This window comes from Lontra canadensis, unplaced genomic scaffold (assembly GCF_010015895.1).
Source record: "Lontra canadensis isolate GAN:19392208 unplaced genomic scaffold, GSC_riverotter_1.0 scaffold168, whole genome shotgun sequence".
Taxonomy (NCBI): domain Eukaryota; kingdom Metazoa; phylum Chordata; class Mammalia; order Carnivora; family Mustelidae; genus Lontra; species Lontra canadensis.
In genome coordinates, this window is record NW_022631162.1 from 1,302,908 (window position 1) to 1,315,302 (window position 12,395).

At 52.1% G+C, this 12,395-nt stretch overlaps 1 protein-coding gene across 2 annotated transcripts in view; it reads left to right on the plus strand.

Annotated features, from left to right (window-relative positions):
* The first annotated feature begins 1,821 nt into the window (after positions 1–1,821).
* The window catches only part of CADM3 (cell adhesion molecule 3), a 29,286-nt gene continuing 18,712 nt past the window's right edge, over positions 1,822–12,395 (plus strand). Inside the window, exon 1 of one of the 2 annotated variants that reach the window (XM_032845614.1) lies at positions 1,822–2,058. In XM_032845614.1, coding sequence (XP_032701505.1) covers positions 1,977–2,058 — 82 coding nt within the window. In that variant the 5' untranslated portion in view covers positions 1,822–1,976. The remainder of the gene's footprint in view (positions 2,059–12,395) is intronic. The other variant, XM_032845615.1, reaches the window with a different exon arrangement.

Below are 12,395 nucleotides of genomic sequence, written 5' to 3' on the forward strand. Positions count from 1 at the left end.
ACTTCCCTTCGGGCCTCTCCTCTCTCTTGCATCCTGGTCTGTACAGCCTTCAATCACACTCTGCCCCCCTCTATTTTAATCTCTCGGAGATTTTTAAATGTCAGGGAACCCCAGGGAGCAGAATGGTTTGGAGTCATTGAAATGGGGAATGCAAGCAAGTCAGACAGCCCAAGGAGGCCAAAAACGCCTGCAACTAATTCCAAATAACTACCCAGACGCTCAGGAAACACGTAAGGGGCAAGAACAGCTCTTCTCCCAGAGACCCCAGACAGATTCTAGAAACAGAGAAACAGTGGGGCAGCATTCTGGCCTCCTGAAGGAACTTGCAAGAGAACATTCACTGGCAACTCCATCAGTGGCTAACATGGATAGAGAGCTTTCCCGGATATGGAGTACCTCCCCCATCCTTGTCCTTGAACTACGAGGGGGCAGACAGTTGAGCCCATCACAGAGGGCTGAGAAAGCCTGTCAGAAGGGGCAGAGATGACCCAAACATGAAGGATCCGCATGGTGAGGCACAGTCCCAGTGCAGAAAGGGGACTGGCGTAGGGATTAGAAGACATACTGCCCCACGGCCAAACCACCATTTGCGTTTTCTACTATTAACTGTCAGTGTGACCTTAACCCTTGGAAAGGCAGTTAACATCCATCACCTTAGCTGCATTTGTACAATGAGGGGTTCTGCCAAATGCTTTTGAAGAATCCTTACATAGCTCAAATTCTTTGATTCAGAAAGTCTAAGATTTGGGGCTGTATACCCAAAACCGAAGCTTGAGCAAAACTGACTTCCAGGGATCCCTTTCTGAGATGTACCAAGAGTCTTCCAGAAATACACAGACCACACAGAACAGCAAACCCTAGGGACTTGGGACCTTGGAACTAAAAGCAAGTGCAAAGGCCCTTCGCCTCTCATCCATCTTACATCTGGCCTCAGGGCCAAGAGCCGCATTAGCCACAGAGGCATGGCTCCGTGAAGAAGGTCCATCAGACCATTCACCCAAGAATCTTACTTATTAAAACATGAGAAGAATGAGCTCCTCCGGAAGCCTGAGAAAGAAGCAAAAATACTGGGGTGAAGGGCTGGGAGGGAAGGCAGGGTAGGCAGGACTAAGGTGAAACTACAGAGTTGCTCTGGAGGCTGCTTACTTGGGCAAGACTCCGGAGTGGGTTTTAGAGGGGGAGTCATTTCTTGAACAAGGGGTTGAGGGAAATGTGGATTCCCATGGCCTGGGGGTTTGCTGGAAGAAGGCTTTCAAGGGAAATTGCCTGGGGCCGCACACTGTTGCTGGACAGATAACTGGGGGTGGGGGCTCTTGGGTCAGAGGAGCTAGGGAGGTGTGCGTTTAGGAGAATGGGCAGGGTAACTGGCTACCCGTGGGGAGATGTCGCTGGGCAACACTCCTGATAGCCCCCCCCAGGCTCATGGGGTTCCCCAGTTGCCAAAAGAGGGAGGGCGGGGCCGGACGATCTCTGGCTAGTGGGCACGCCCTTGCCCAGGCCTGCAGTGGCCGCTCTCGCCAGCTGGCCCGAGGCCCTGCCCGACTCCCCTCCCTCCACCCAAGCCTAAGAGGGGTGCGAGCCCGGTCCCACTGCTGAGCCAGCTCCCTCCCTCGGCTCCACACCCGCGCCGGGCTGGCGGAGCTCCCGGGGGAGAAGGTGGAAGGCACCACGAGGGCGCGGAGGGGGTGTGGGAGGCGGGGGGAGTGGGGAATGCGGCAGCTTGGCCCCCCCGCGACCAGCCCAACCCCCCGCCGCCCCCCCTCCACCTCCAACGGAATGGTTTGCTCCGAGCGCCCTATTTAATCCCCGCGACTGCAGCAGCGCCGGCTCCCTCCCGGTCCCCGCCTCGGCCCCGGGCTCCGAAGCGGCTCGGGGGCGCCCTGTCGGTCAGCGTCGTCGCCCACCCCCCTGCCCAGCCCCCGCCCCCGGGGACCCAGGCTCACCAGCGCGCAGCGGGGAGCCGGCCGGGACGCGCCATGGGGGGCCCCTCCGCCCTGCCCCTGCTGCTGCTCCTCGCCTGCTGCGGGGCGCCCGGCGGGGCCAACCTCTCCCAGGACGGTGAGTTTGGGTGGGGAGGGGGAGGCGCTGGGGTGGGGGGATACCGGGGCGGGGGCTCCGATCGCAGCGGGGGCCGGGGGGAGCCTGTGGGCTTTGTCTGGAAGCAGGGTTCCAGTCGCCGCCGCCGCTGTACCCGGGTGGGTCTGCCCCGGCATCCGTGTCGGTGTGGGGCTGGGCTGTGCCGGCCGTGCACCTGCCGTACGCCTTGCTGTCTGCGTGCGCACCGGGCTCGCTCTGCTCGCAGCAGCCCGGGCTCTGGCTGTGCCGATGTCCGTGTGCGTGTGTCTGGGTGTGCGCGTCTGTGTTGGTGTCTGCCTCTGCGTTTCTGTGTCAGTATCTGTGTGTATGTCTGTGTCAGTGTGTGTTGGGGGCGGAGTGAGATCTGTCGCCGGTTCAGTCAGGGCGTGTGTCGGGGGTTTGTGTATGTGTCTGGAAGGGTTGGATAGCCAGTGCAAACCCCCAAACTGCTGTATGCAAACATCGCTCCCCCCCCGCCCGCCCCCACCAGCGGCGCAGCTCCGAGTGGGCAGGGAAGGGGGCCTGGGTGAGGCTGCCGAGGGGGGCGTGGGCAAGGAAGGGGGGGGCTTCTCCTTGGAGCAAAACAACAACACAGGGCGGGGGGCCCCAGGATGGCAGTATCCCTAGCGGTGGCAGCAGCTGGGAAAAGAAACCCAGACAGGAGCGGAGGAGGTGGGGGAAGGTTGGGCGAAAGGAAGGATCAAGATATGGGAAGGAGGATGCCGAGAAAACCCAAAGCTGTCCTGGGCTAAGCACTGATTTTGCCAGATTTTGGGGTGGGGTAGCTCGCCTGGTCCCCTTTGCCCCAGGTGGGAACTCAACCCTTCTTGGGTTTGTCAGGGACGAGACAAGGAAGAGAGTGGGGGGAGCAGGGAGGCGGGGCCAGGGCCAGGGGACCTGGGGAAGAGCCCCTCCCGCCCTGGACCAGGCTATGTAGGTCAGCGCTGTGGGGGCCCCTCAGTTTTCTTAAAGGCTGCTAACGGTTCATGGGGTGGCAGGGTACAGTTTGTAGGGAGCCCAGGAAGGGAGCCATGGCTCTGAGCCTCAGGTCCCCAGAGGAGGGAGGGCAGGCAGGAGAGGGACTAACTAACGGAATGCAAAGCCTGGTCTTCTCCGCCCAGTCGGAGGAGGGCTGGGCTGCCTTGGGGGAGAGGGGACAGGACCTCTGCGGAGCAAAGGGATGTGGGGAGAGTGAGAGAGAGGGTGGTGGCTATGCCCGGACAGATGCCAACGAAAAACAGAAAGAACCGCAGGGGAGGAGAAAGGGGAGGCGGCTCCTGGGCTATGGACCCAGTGGCCAGCAGGGATGGGCATAGGGCCAGGGCGGGGCGGGGGTGGAGAGGGGAGGGGTTGAAACTGGGGAGGATGATGTAAAGAATTTCATCTGAAGAAAACAGGCGGAGAGCCAGGGTGCCAGAGGAATAATTGCTCCGTCTCCCCTGACCTCCTCCCCTAGCCCTGTCTCCATCCCCGTAAAGGAGCTTCAGTTGGGATGAAGACGCTGGGGATCCCCTCCCTGTAGCTGGCTGGCTGACTCCTTCCACGCCATCCCCATCAACACCCCAAAGGGAGTCCCCACCCCAGTCACCACAGAGACAGCAGCCCCTCCCCTCCGTGGAATCCCCCTTCCCTGGAGAACTGCAGTCATGACCCTACTCACTGAGGAAGTGAGGAGAGTCCCAGGGGCCAGCTAGGTGCAAGGCAAGGAGAGATTGCTGGTTGTACGTCTCAGTAATGATTCTCTTCTAGGCCTTGACTTTCAGCTACAGCCCCTGGATTTCTCGTCCCGCTAGCTGCATTCAGCATAGGCAGTGTGACCCCACCAAACTGTACCTGTTCAGTAGTGGGGATGGATGGTCCCAGCCTGGGGCCCAGAGTCACCCCAGAAAGCTGGGAGCTCTTCAGCTCTAGGACATAAACATCGTAGAACAGAGTTACTCTGTATACAGCCAAGTTTTTCTTCACCAAACACAGTATTTTATCTTGGCCCTTGATTCAGGAGCCCAGCACTACTTAGGTGTCGGGTTGAGAGGAAGAGAAACCCTCTGCCCTCACATTTATAAAACATCCCAGCAGTGCTGGAGGGAAAGAGTACAAGGCACTAAGTTGGGAATGGAGAATTTCCAGAGGAGAGGTCAGGAAGTCAGAGATGGGGAGGGAGGTCTGTTCCCAAGGAAGAATCAAATGAAACCTCATTTTCCTTGTAGAGTGTTATCTGTCTGGATAGTGGACATATGTCTGATGTGCAAAGTCCTGGGACTTACTGGTGTACAAGACATACAGCCACACACAGTCTTTACCTAAATTAATTCCACCTCTTAATTTCTGGACCTAAAAGGGCCAGCTCTGATGCAGGAGGGAGTAGTTCAGCTCTGAGACTCATGGGTGGTGGTCTTGATAACCATTCTGACCAGGGTCATGCAGAAGGTGGGTGTGGTACCCCTGACGTGGCCTGGGTCCCCTGGCAGAGGGCAAGGCAGTGTATAGTCTCCCTGACAATGTTTGCCCAAAACGAGATGCGACATAAAAGCATGAGCACAACATGCCCTAACACATGGAGGCTTGAGTGGTCTTGGGTGTGTGGTGGAGTGGCTAGTTCCACGCAGAGGGAGGGAAACAAACGTCAGGTGCTGCTGGGATACAGAGAGCCCTGGAGGAGGGTTCATAAGGCTGAACAGGGACTGAGAGGCTGGAGAAGGGCGGGAAATACTATGGGAACCTGACCTTTCATGCTGTAGCTGGAGGCCCATGACCTGTTTGCCCACTCAGTTTGCACCTGCCCCTTCCCTCTCACATTTCCCCACTAGTCCCGGCAGAAGCTGGCAACCCCAGGTTTGGTAGGTGGGAACCCCATGAACTTAATGTGTTCTGTGGTGATCTCTGACAAGCAGCTCAATATTCAACACTGTGACCAACCTTCCTTGGGCTCCTCCTTCTCGTCATTTCCGGAACCCTGGGAGCTGAGCGAGTGTAGAGGATGGGTAAACAGCCTGACTTTGCTTCAGCCTGTAGCAATTTAACCTTGCACCGCACTGCCCCACACATGAATATCTTTCCCTTTCCAGTGACCTTCTGTCCCTGCCATCCATTCTTCAGCCCCCTGGCCAGGTGCCCAGTGTAGAGCTCATGCCCAATGTGCCAGAGAAGTCCAGAAGGCATTCACTCCAGAGCTGCCCTCGGGTCTGCTTGGCAGACCTCCTCCATCCTGCTTCTTCCTCCCTGCAGCTGTAACCATTCTGTTCCTGTTCCCATGCTCTCCCTAGTACAGCTGTAGCCCTTGGGAAGGATAGACATGCGTTTTCCTGGCACTGAGAAGTTGAGGCCTTCAGAGAGAGGCTGGTGTGGCAGGGATCTGTGATCTCCATGCAGAACCAGTCTATCTGACAAGGGCTCCAAGCTGTGGTATGCCCGCTGGCCATCCAGAGTCCCACCAAGGGCTCTGCCCCAAGCTCTCTCTGGCACTAGGCAGCACTGCTGGTCAAAGGAATTTTTTCCAGGACTAGGACAGTGGTTTTCTCACTTTAAGTTTTGAAGATGTGAAATTCCTTTATCACATAAGAAAAACAGATCAAAGGAGAATTGTTCTTCTTGAAAGAGAGAAGATAGACCTGTGGGTCTTTTACCCTTCTTCCTATCTCCCCCCTCCACTCCCAACAATCTTGACACCCGAGTGCTCTGCTACACACAGCTTGAGGTCCTCTGTCCTCGCCTGACAGCAAGGAAGCCTGCCCACTGCCCTCAGATGCTCTTTCCTTCTTCTTCCAATTGAGGAAGACTGGAGGTCCAAGTCTAATTTCAAGAGTGCCTTGTTGGAGACATTCCCTCTTGACTTGGAGAGTGACTCACAGTCCTGCAGCCATAAAATTTCACAGATGGTATCTTTTGGGTGTGCTGGTCACTTTGCAACAGCAGATTGGGTAGTTGTGCCATTGTTCTGTAGATCTTGAGATCTGACGTTGGTACTCCTCACCGATAGTACTTCCTTATAGTCCACATACGATGCAGAAGGGGATCAAAAGCTGCTTGTCCTTAAGTCACATGCTAGGACCAATATTTTCACAGTTATCACTAAAGAGGTAAATCCTCAGGGTGCGGGGGGGGGAACATTGGCTGTGAGGCATGACATTCTTTGTTGTTTCCTGCTTCAGTAAATTGCTCTATGATCCCTACTCTGTCATCTGCTTCTCAGTAAGGGAATGTCACCTAAGGATGGTGACCTAGGTTGCAGATTCTCCATGAAAGCAACTGGTGGCCTGGACTACCTCCTTACTTGACCACTGAATGAAACATCCCCAAGGCATTAGAAAGTTTTGGTAATTATATCTCCCTCTCTCATTTTTCATGTTAAAATTTAACATTTCCTGTTTAACCACTGGCTATAGGCCCATATACTGGAACATTCTGTTTCCTGGATGAGGTCATGTCCTAGAGGTCTATGCATAAACTCTGAGAACAGCAATCCCCATGGGAATGCTTATAAGAGATAGAAAGAAACAAACCATTAGAAAAAGAGCCCGAAGAAACAAGCCATCCAATAAAGATTCAGGTCCCTAAAAACTCAGTCAGATTAAGAACAAAACCCCCAAGCAACTATAAAATAGAGAAGAGTTAAGTCTCTGGGGCCAAGGACCTGCCTCTTCCTCTAGGATCAGCGGTAGTAATGATTCCTTACAAGGTCAGAACAAGCTGGTGCTCAGAGTTCCTATAACCCAAGTAAAAACCCAATCCAATCCTGTTATAACGAGGAGATCCATCCCTTCTAGCACTGAGAAGCCAAGCCTTCAAGTGTCTCGAAGCTGCTGAGACTTTTGCAAAACAGAGGTTTAGCAAAGCTAGATATTCTTCACTGCAGCAACAAGTACTGGAGAGAGAACTAGACTTGTCCCTTTACCAAAATTTATCTAAGTGTAAAGATACTGACCAAATGTCCCAGCTGTGTCATGAACACAAACGCCTTTTTAAGAGGCGTGATCCACTCCTCTTTCCCACGCATGATGAAGACTGGACTGTCCATGGCAATTTGGGGAAGGTTCAGGGCACCCTGACTCTGGCACATGTCACAGCCTATCTGATGGTAAGACACACTTTGGTGTTGTCATGCCCTGGTGTCTCTGAGGGGACACAGGTCTGTGGCACTATTTCCCTCATTAGAAAATACTTTTATTCATAATTGACTGTGGCAAATGAAAACCCTCTTCACCACCACTAATACTCAGGTAATCATCATAATTACTAAGGCTCATGTTGACAAACTCAGTCTGGTGGTGGTCTTCACTTTTTTTTTTCATTTTATTTTATTTCTTTTCAGTGTCCCAAAATTCATTGTTTATGCACCACACCCTGGTGCTCACTTTTATATGATCTTGGAGATAGATATAGATATAGATATAGATATAGATATAGATATAGATATCAGGTTCAAACAAAGTATTTCAGGAGGCCTTTTAGAGCAAGTGATGGGTATAGCATGATCCTAACAGAAGTCCTGATGTCTGTGGTTTCAGTCTGACTTCTGGAGAGCTGGATGCCTTAATCCATGATCCCTGTTCCCCTCTGCTTTTTGAGGAAGGAACTGGAGCTCTGAGCTCTCCATGGTGCTAGCCCCCACAGCCACTACAGGCTCTCTTTGCTGCTCTCCGTGGTCCTGCCCTCCCTCCAGACTTCCCAATTTCCACCTTTCCTAAGGTGCATCTCCTTCCCCTCACCACAAAGGCATATGATCTTGGCTATGATCCCTGACCAGCTCCACCAGGAAGAGGGGACCAAACCTTGAGATATACATATGAAAGGTGCTCACGACCACCTAAACAACTGTAGAAAGGAGACAGAAAGAGCAAGTGACACTGAGGTTGAGAAGAAGGACTGTTTGAAATGCTCAGGAGACGAGGGCTTATGGTGACCTCAGATGGCCTTGGAAGAACTGGATGTTTTGCCATATGTGGAGTCATAAGTGAAAAACAAAACTACAAGTAGTCCTGTTTTAGATGAAGACAGTATTGCTCATACACAGTAGTACCACATCTGCCCTGTAAGTGTGGAACACGTAAATGTGCCCACCTCAGTTTGCTAAGTACGCCCCTCTTAAACCACTCTGAGCCTGATGACCAGCTCAAACTGTCCTGTCACAGTGCTTGTTTTCTCTTTTCCCTCAGCCTTAGCAGTGAATACAAAGATAATACATACTGATGAATTATCCGGATAGATAAGGGAGGAATTTAATATATGAGAGGCACCAGGACAAATACCAAAACCCTGACTCACATCCCCCATCTTTACAACCATCTTATCCCAGAGGCCAAGTCCTTGGCCAAATCTCAAGAGGTGCGTCTTTATTTTTTTTTTAATTTTTAAAGATTTGATTTATTTCTTTGACAGACAGAGATCACAAGCAGGCAGAGAGGCAGGCAGAGAGAGAGAGGTGGAGGCAGGCTTCCTGCTGAGCAGAGAGCCCGATGCGGGGCTCGATCCCAGGACCCTGGGATCATGACCTGAGCCGAAGGCAGAGGCTTAACCCACTGAGCCACCCAGGCCCCCCAAGAGGTGCATCTTTAAACTGGACTCTGCTACTCTGGGGGTATCTGCCAGTACTGATGACGTCATATGCAGCTAGGAGTGGAGAACGTTCAGCCCCTGCCAGTCTGAGACTAGACAGCCTGTTCCTCCCATTACGCTGGAACCACACAAGCTTATCGTCCCCTACATGCTGATTCCCCCATATCAATTTCTCAGTAATAGTTCCTCTAAGAGTTAACACTGGTGAATGACCTACAGCAGCATCTAGTTGGGGAGGCAAGCTTCCAGGATGAATTTCCAGGGCCCCTCTTCCATCTCCTCATGTGAAACAAGGAGAAACTTCATTCCTCAAGGACAGGTAATGGAAGTGATTTATCTTCATGAGCAAGCCTTCAGGAAGACAGAAGTTGGGTTACAGTAACAGCTGGAGTATCTCCTATCTACTCATCTCTCTGAGGCCCCTGTCCTCATGGGCAGTGGACATGTTTCAGAAAGGATTCTAATGCAGAGCTTCCAATATTTTTTTTTCAAAATGTGTATCATTCTTCTGTGCTGAGTTCCTCCCTCTGGGATTCCTTAAACCTCTCTCTCCCTGTCTCCTAGAGATCTCCAGGAGAATGGTAAGAAAGCTAAACAACAAAAAGAACTTAAATGTAGTCTTCTCTAAGGATTTATTTTTCCTTACTCCAGCTAGACCTGCACTAATTGTGTATTGATTGCTAATTATAAGCACCTTTGGTTCATTTACTTCCAGTTCAGGGTCAGGAAGGTCAGATGCATTACCTTGCCCTAGGGGAAAAAAGGAACAAGAAATGAAGGCTGCTCTCTCAGCCATTCATTTCTAAGCTAACCACTACTTAGCCCCGCACTTCCTTCATATAATCCCAGATATTAGCTAGGCAGAGTGGGGAACCAGTACTTCCAATACCAGATTTCATTATGAATGTGCAAATCCTGGCTTCCTACACTTATTTGTCTTCTTCTGTTGCCCCAATTCTTTGCTTCCAATCCTGATTCTAGAATTCCAGCCAAAGCCTCATGGTAAAAAGCTCCAGAGAGTGAATTGTTTTCTAGAGTGTCTGACTGAAATACCTGGTACTTCTTAGAAACCCAGCAAGACTCTCATAATTACACTGACGACAAGTAACTTGAAACTTAGCATGGCTTAGGTCAACCTCCGAAGAGCCTAGAGCCAAGCTCTTTCCTTATTATGAAACAAGCGGCCAGTTTTGCCATCTGCTCCTAACCAGTTGTCCCTCAGCAAATGCAAAAACGACAGTAGGACAACTGTATTCATTCTTACTAACTCTTACTCTAATTCCTAAGCATGATGTCTCTCCAAACACATACTATATGTTTTCTCCTCTGATCTCTATTCTATCATCTCAATCAAATATAAAAACCACCACTACTAAGCCCGTGGGCCTCAGATATTCTCATTTATCCTCAATTACTGCTTCATGCCAACCCTCTTCTGGTTTCCAAGCCCTGGAGTCCAGTGTCAGTGACAGATGGCCTGAGCCTCAGCCCTTGGGAGGAGAGAGGATTCTGTCCCTCTCCCGGGGTTTTTGAGCAGAAGAGAGAGCCTAAATTCTGCTTTGGGGAGAATCTCTGAGTTTAAGCCATATGGTTTTCTGGAAGTAAGGGGTTCTGACTAATAATGGGCTGCAGAAAAGGGCTCTGTATCTGGGTCATAAGAAAAGCTGTGTTTGTGTCAGAAAAAAATAAAAACAGAGATACAAATAGTGAAAACTCTAGCATGTGATGTGTGTTGAGGGACACATGCTGAATGAGAGAAAGAGAGTAACTCGGTTGGAATATATGTACATCATGGAGAACAAAAACTGAGTATATACCCTCCTCAGAGAAGGGACTCCATGAGGGTTTAAGAAAAGAACAGGAGATCTGTGAGGCCCCGTTGTGGGGACCATGAAGTCTGTAGCACGGAAGAATATGTCTGTTTCACAGAAGCGCTCAGCTGCCCCCGGAAGGGCCAAGTCAGGCTAATTGGACAACGTCCCATCCTCTGGAAAACACATTTTTTACGTGAAAAAAAGTGAAAGGAAGAGATGAAGTCTGTTAGGACTGAGGGAGGGGGCCTGGAGCAGTGAGGGTGTGCAGAGAGGAACATATCTGTCTTCATGTAATGCTCCTCACGGCTGCCTTGAACCCTCCAGCCACACCTGACTCTTATGACGCAGTGGAGGGAAATAGTAAAACCAGAAGCAGCAGAGACGAACGCTTTCTTGCCTGACTTCGAACAAGTGAAACTCTTCCCAGCATTGTTATCCCCCACACCAAGCCAGTGGGCTGAGGTATCTAAAGTAGGACTTTAGCGCCAAGGAGAGTACAAGAGCCTGCTGAGAAAGGGAGGCCGTCCGTGTGCCCAAGCAGCCTGAGGCTCCGAAGCCCAGACTGGGTCCCTCAGGGAACCCGCTCTTTACCTCTCGCCCGTGCCCCGGGCTACCTTGCCCATCCCCAGTCCCTCCTTTTCCGCAAACATACTGTGTCCAGTAATCTGGTGGAATTCTGCATTCGTGTACTCCCCCCTGCCTCTGTTAGGTGTCCTTTCCCATGTATGTTCCAAGATGGGAGATTTTTCCCCGGTTCTATTCCATACGTGTGAAAGCAGAAAGGTAAATTTAGGGGAGGGGTATGAAGTACTTGCCCCTGGTTCAGGGGGACATCTCAGAGTTCAGACAAAGCCCAGCTTCCTGACTCCCGCATCAGCCTGCAGACCCTGGGTCCCACCTGTCCTGATTTCTGCGTGCGTGAGCGTGTGTAGGAGGGGAATGAGGAGGTGGGGTAAATGGACGCTCCCAAAATGGCTCAGAGCTACTGTCAAGGGAGTGATGTCATGCCCAGCCTTGCAGGCTTACCTGAGCAACAATGGGTGAGACAGCCCCCTGCACAGACCCGGGCCACTCTCCCAGCAGCTCCTCCCGAGGCGTCCTCTTTGTTCTGCCTCATCCCCTCCCAGCCTCTTAGTCCGGAACACTAGATGCTTGTCCCCAGGACACAGCCCAGTCCTGCAAAGAAAGAGCTCAGCCTGGGGAGGGGCTTTTTGGGGATCAGATCCCCTTCCTCTTTGCCTCCCAAATGCAGTTCTTGCTACAAGACAGTACTAGCTACAGAGGGGCTTGTTTCTGTTGGGGGCCAGCCCGGGGCTCCCTCCCAGTGCTAATGCACCGAGAATACTGACTCAATAGCAAATCAAAGCAACAGCTGTCCCCACCTCCTTCTCCGCCACCCACTTCCCAGTCTCCGCTCCTCAGAATCTTAACTAAGTCTCTGAGGGGCCCCCTCAGCCTACCACAAGCCCACTTCTGCCTCCAGATTTTTCTCTCTCCTGAGCTCAAGAATAGGACATGCTCCTCTGCTTTCTCCCCTCCCGTAGCTGTCCCCCTCCTCACGGCTAGCCCTGCATTCTGCCACTCTCCACCGCCAGAGGCCAGCACACGTGTGTGCGCACACAGCCTGTCCTCAGTCAGCCTTTTCACAGCTAAGGGCAGGGAAGTGCCTTCTGCCTCTTGGTGTCCTCTCTGGGGAGATGTGGAAGCAGCCAGTAAGGCCCTGAGTCTGTGAAGATGCCATTCTTCACGGCTGCAGGAGCTCACACCACGTCTCATCCCACCTCTCACCTGCCTGGCGTTTAGGAGGCTTCCCTGCTTTGAGGTCCAGGGTCCCTTGCCTCTACAGAGGCAGACTCGCTACCATACAGAGATGGGGAGCAGAGAGGGTAGATGTCACAGAAAGTAAAATCACACCAGCTGGTAAATTAGCCTCTGAATCCCTTGGCCCACAGG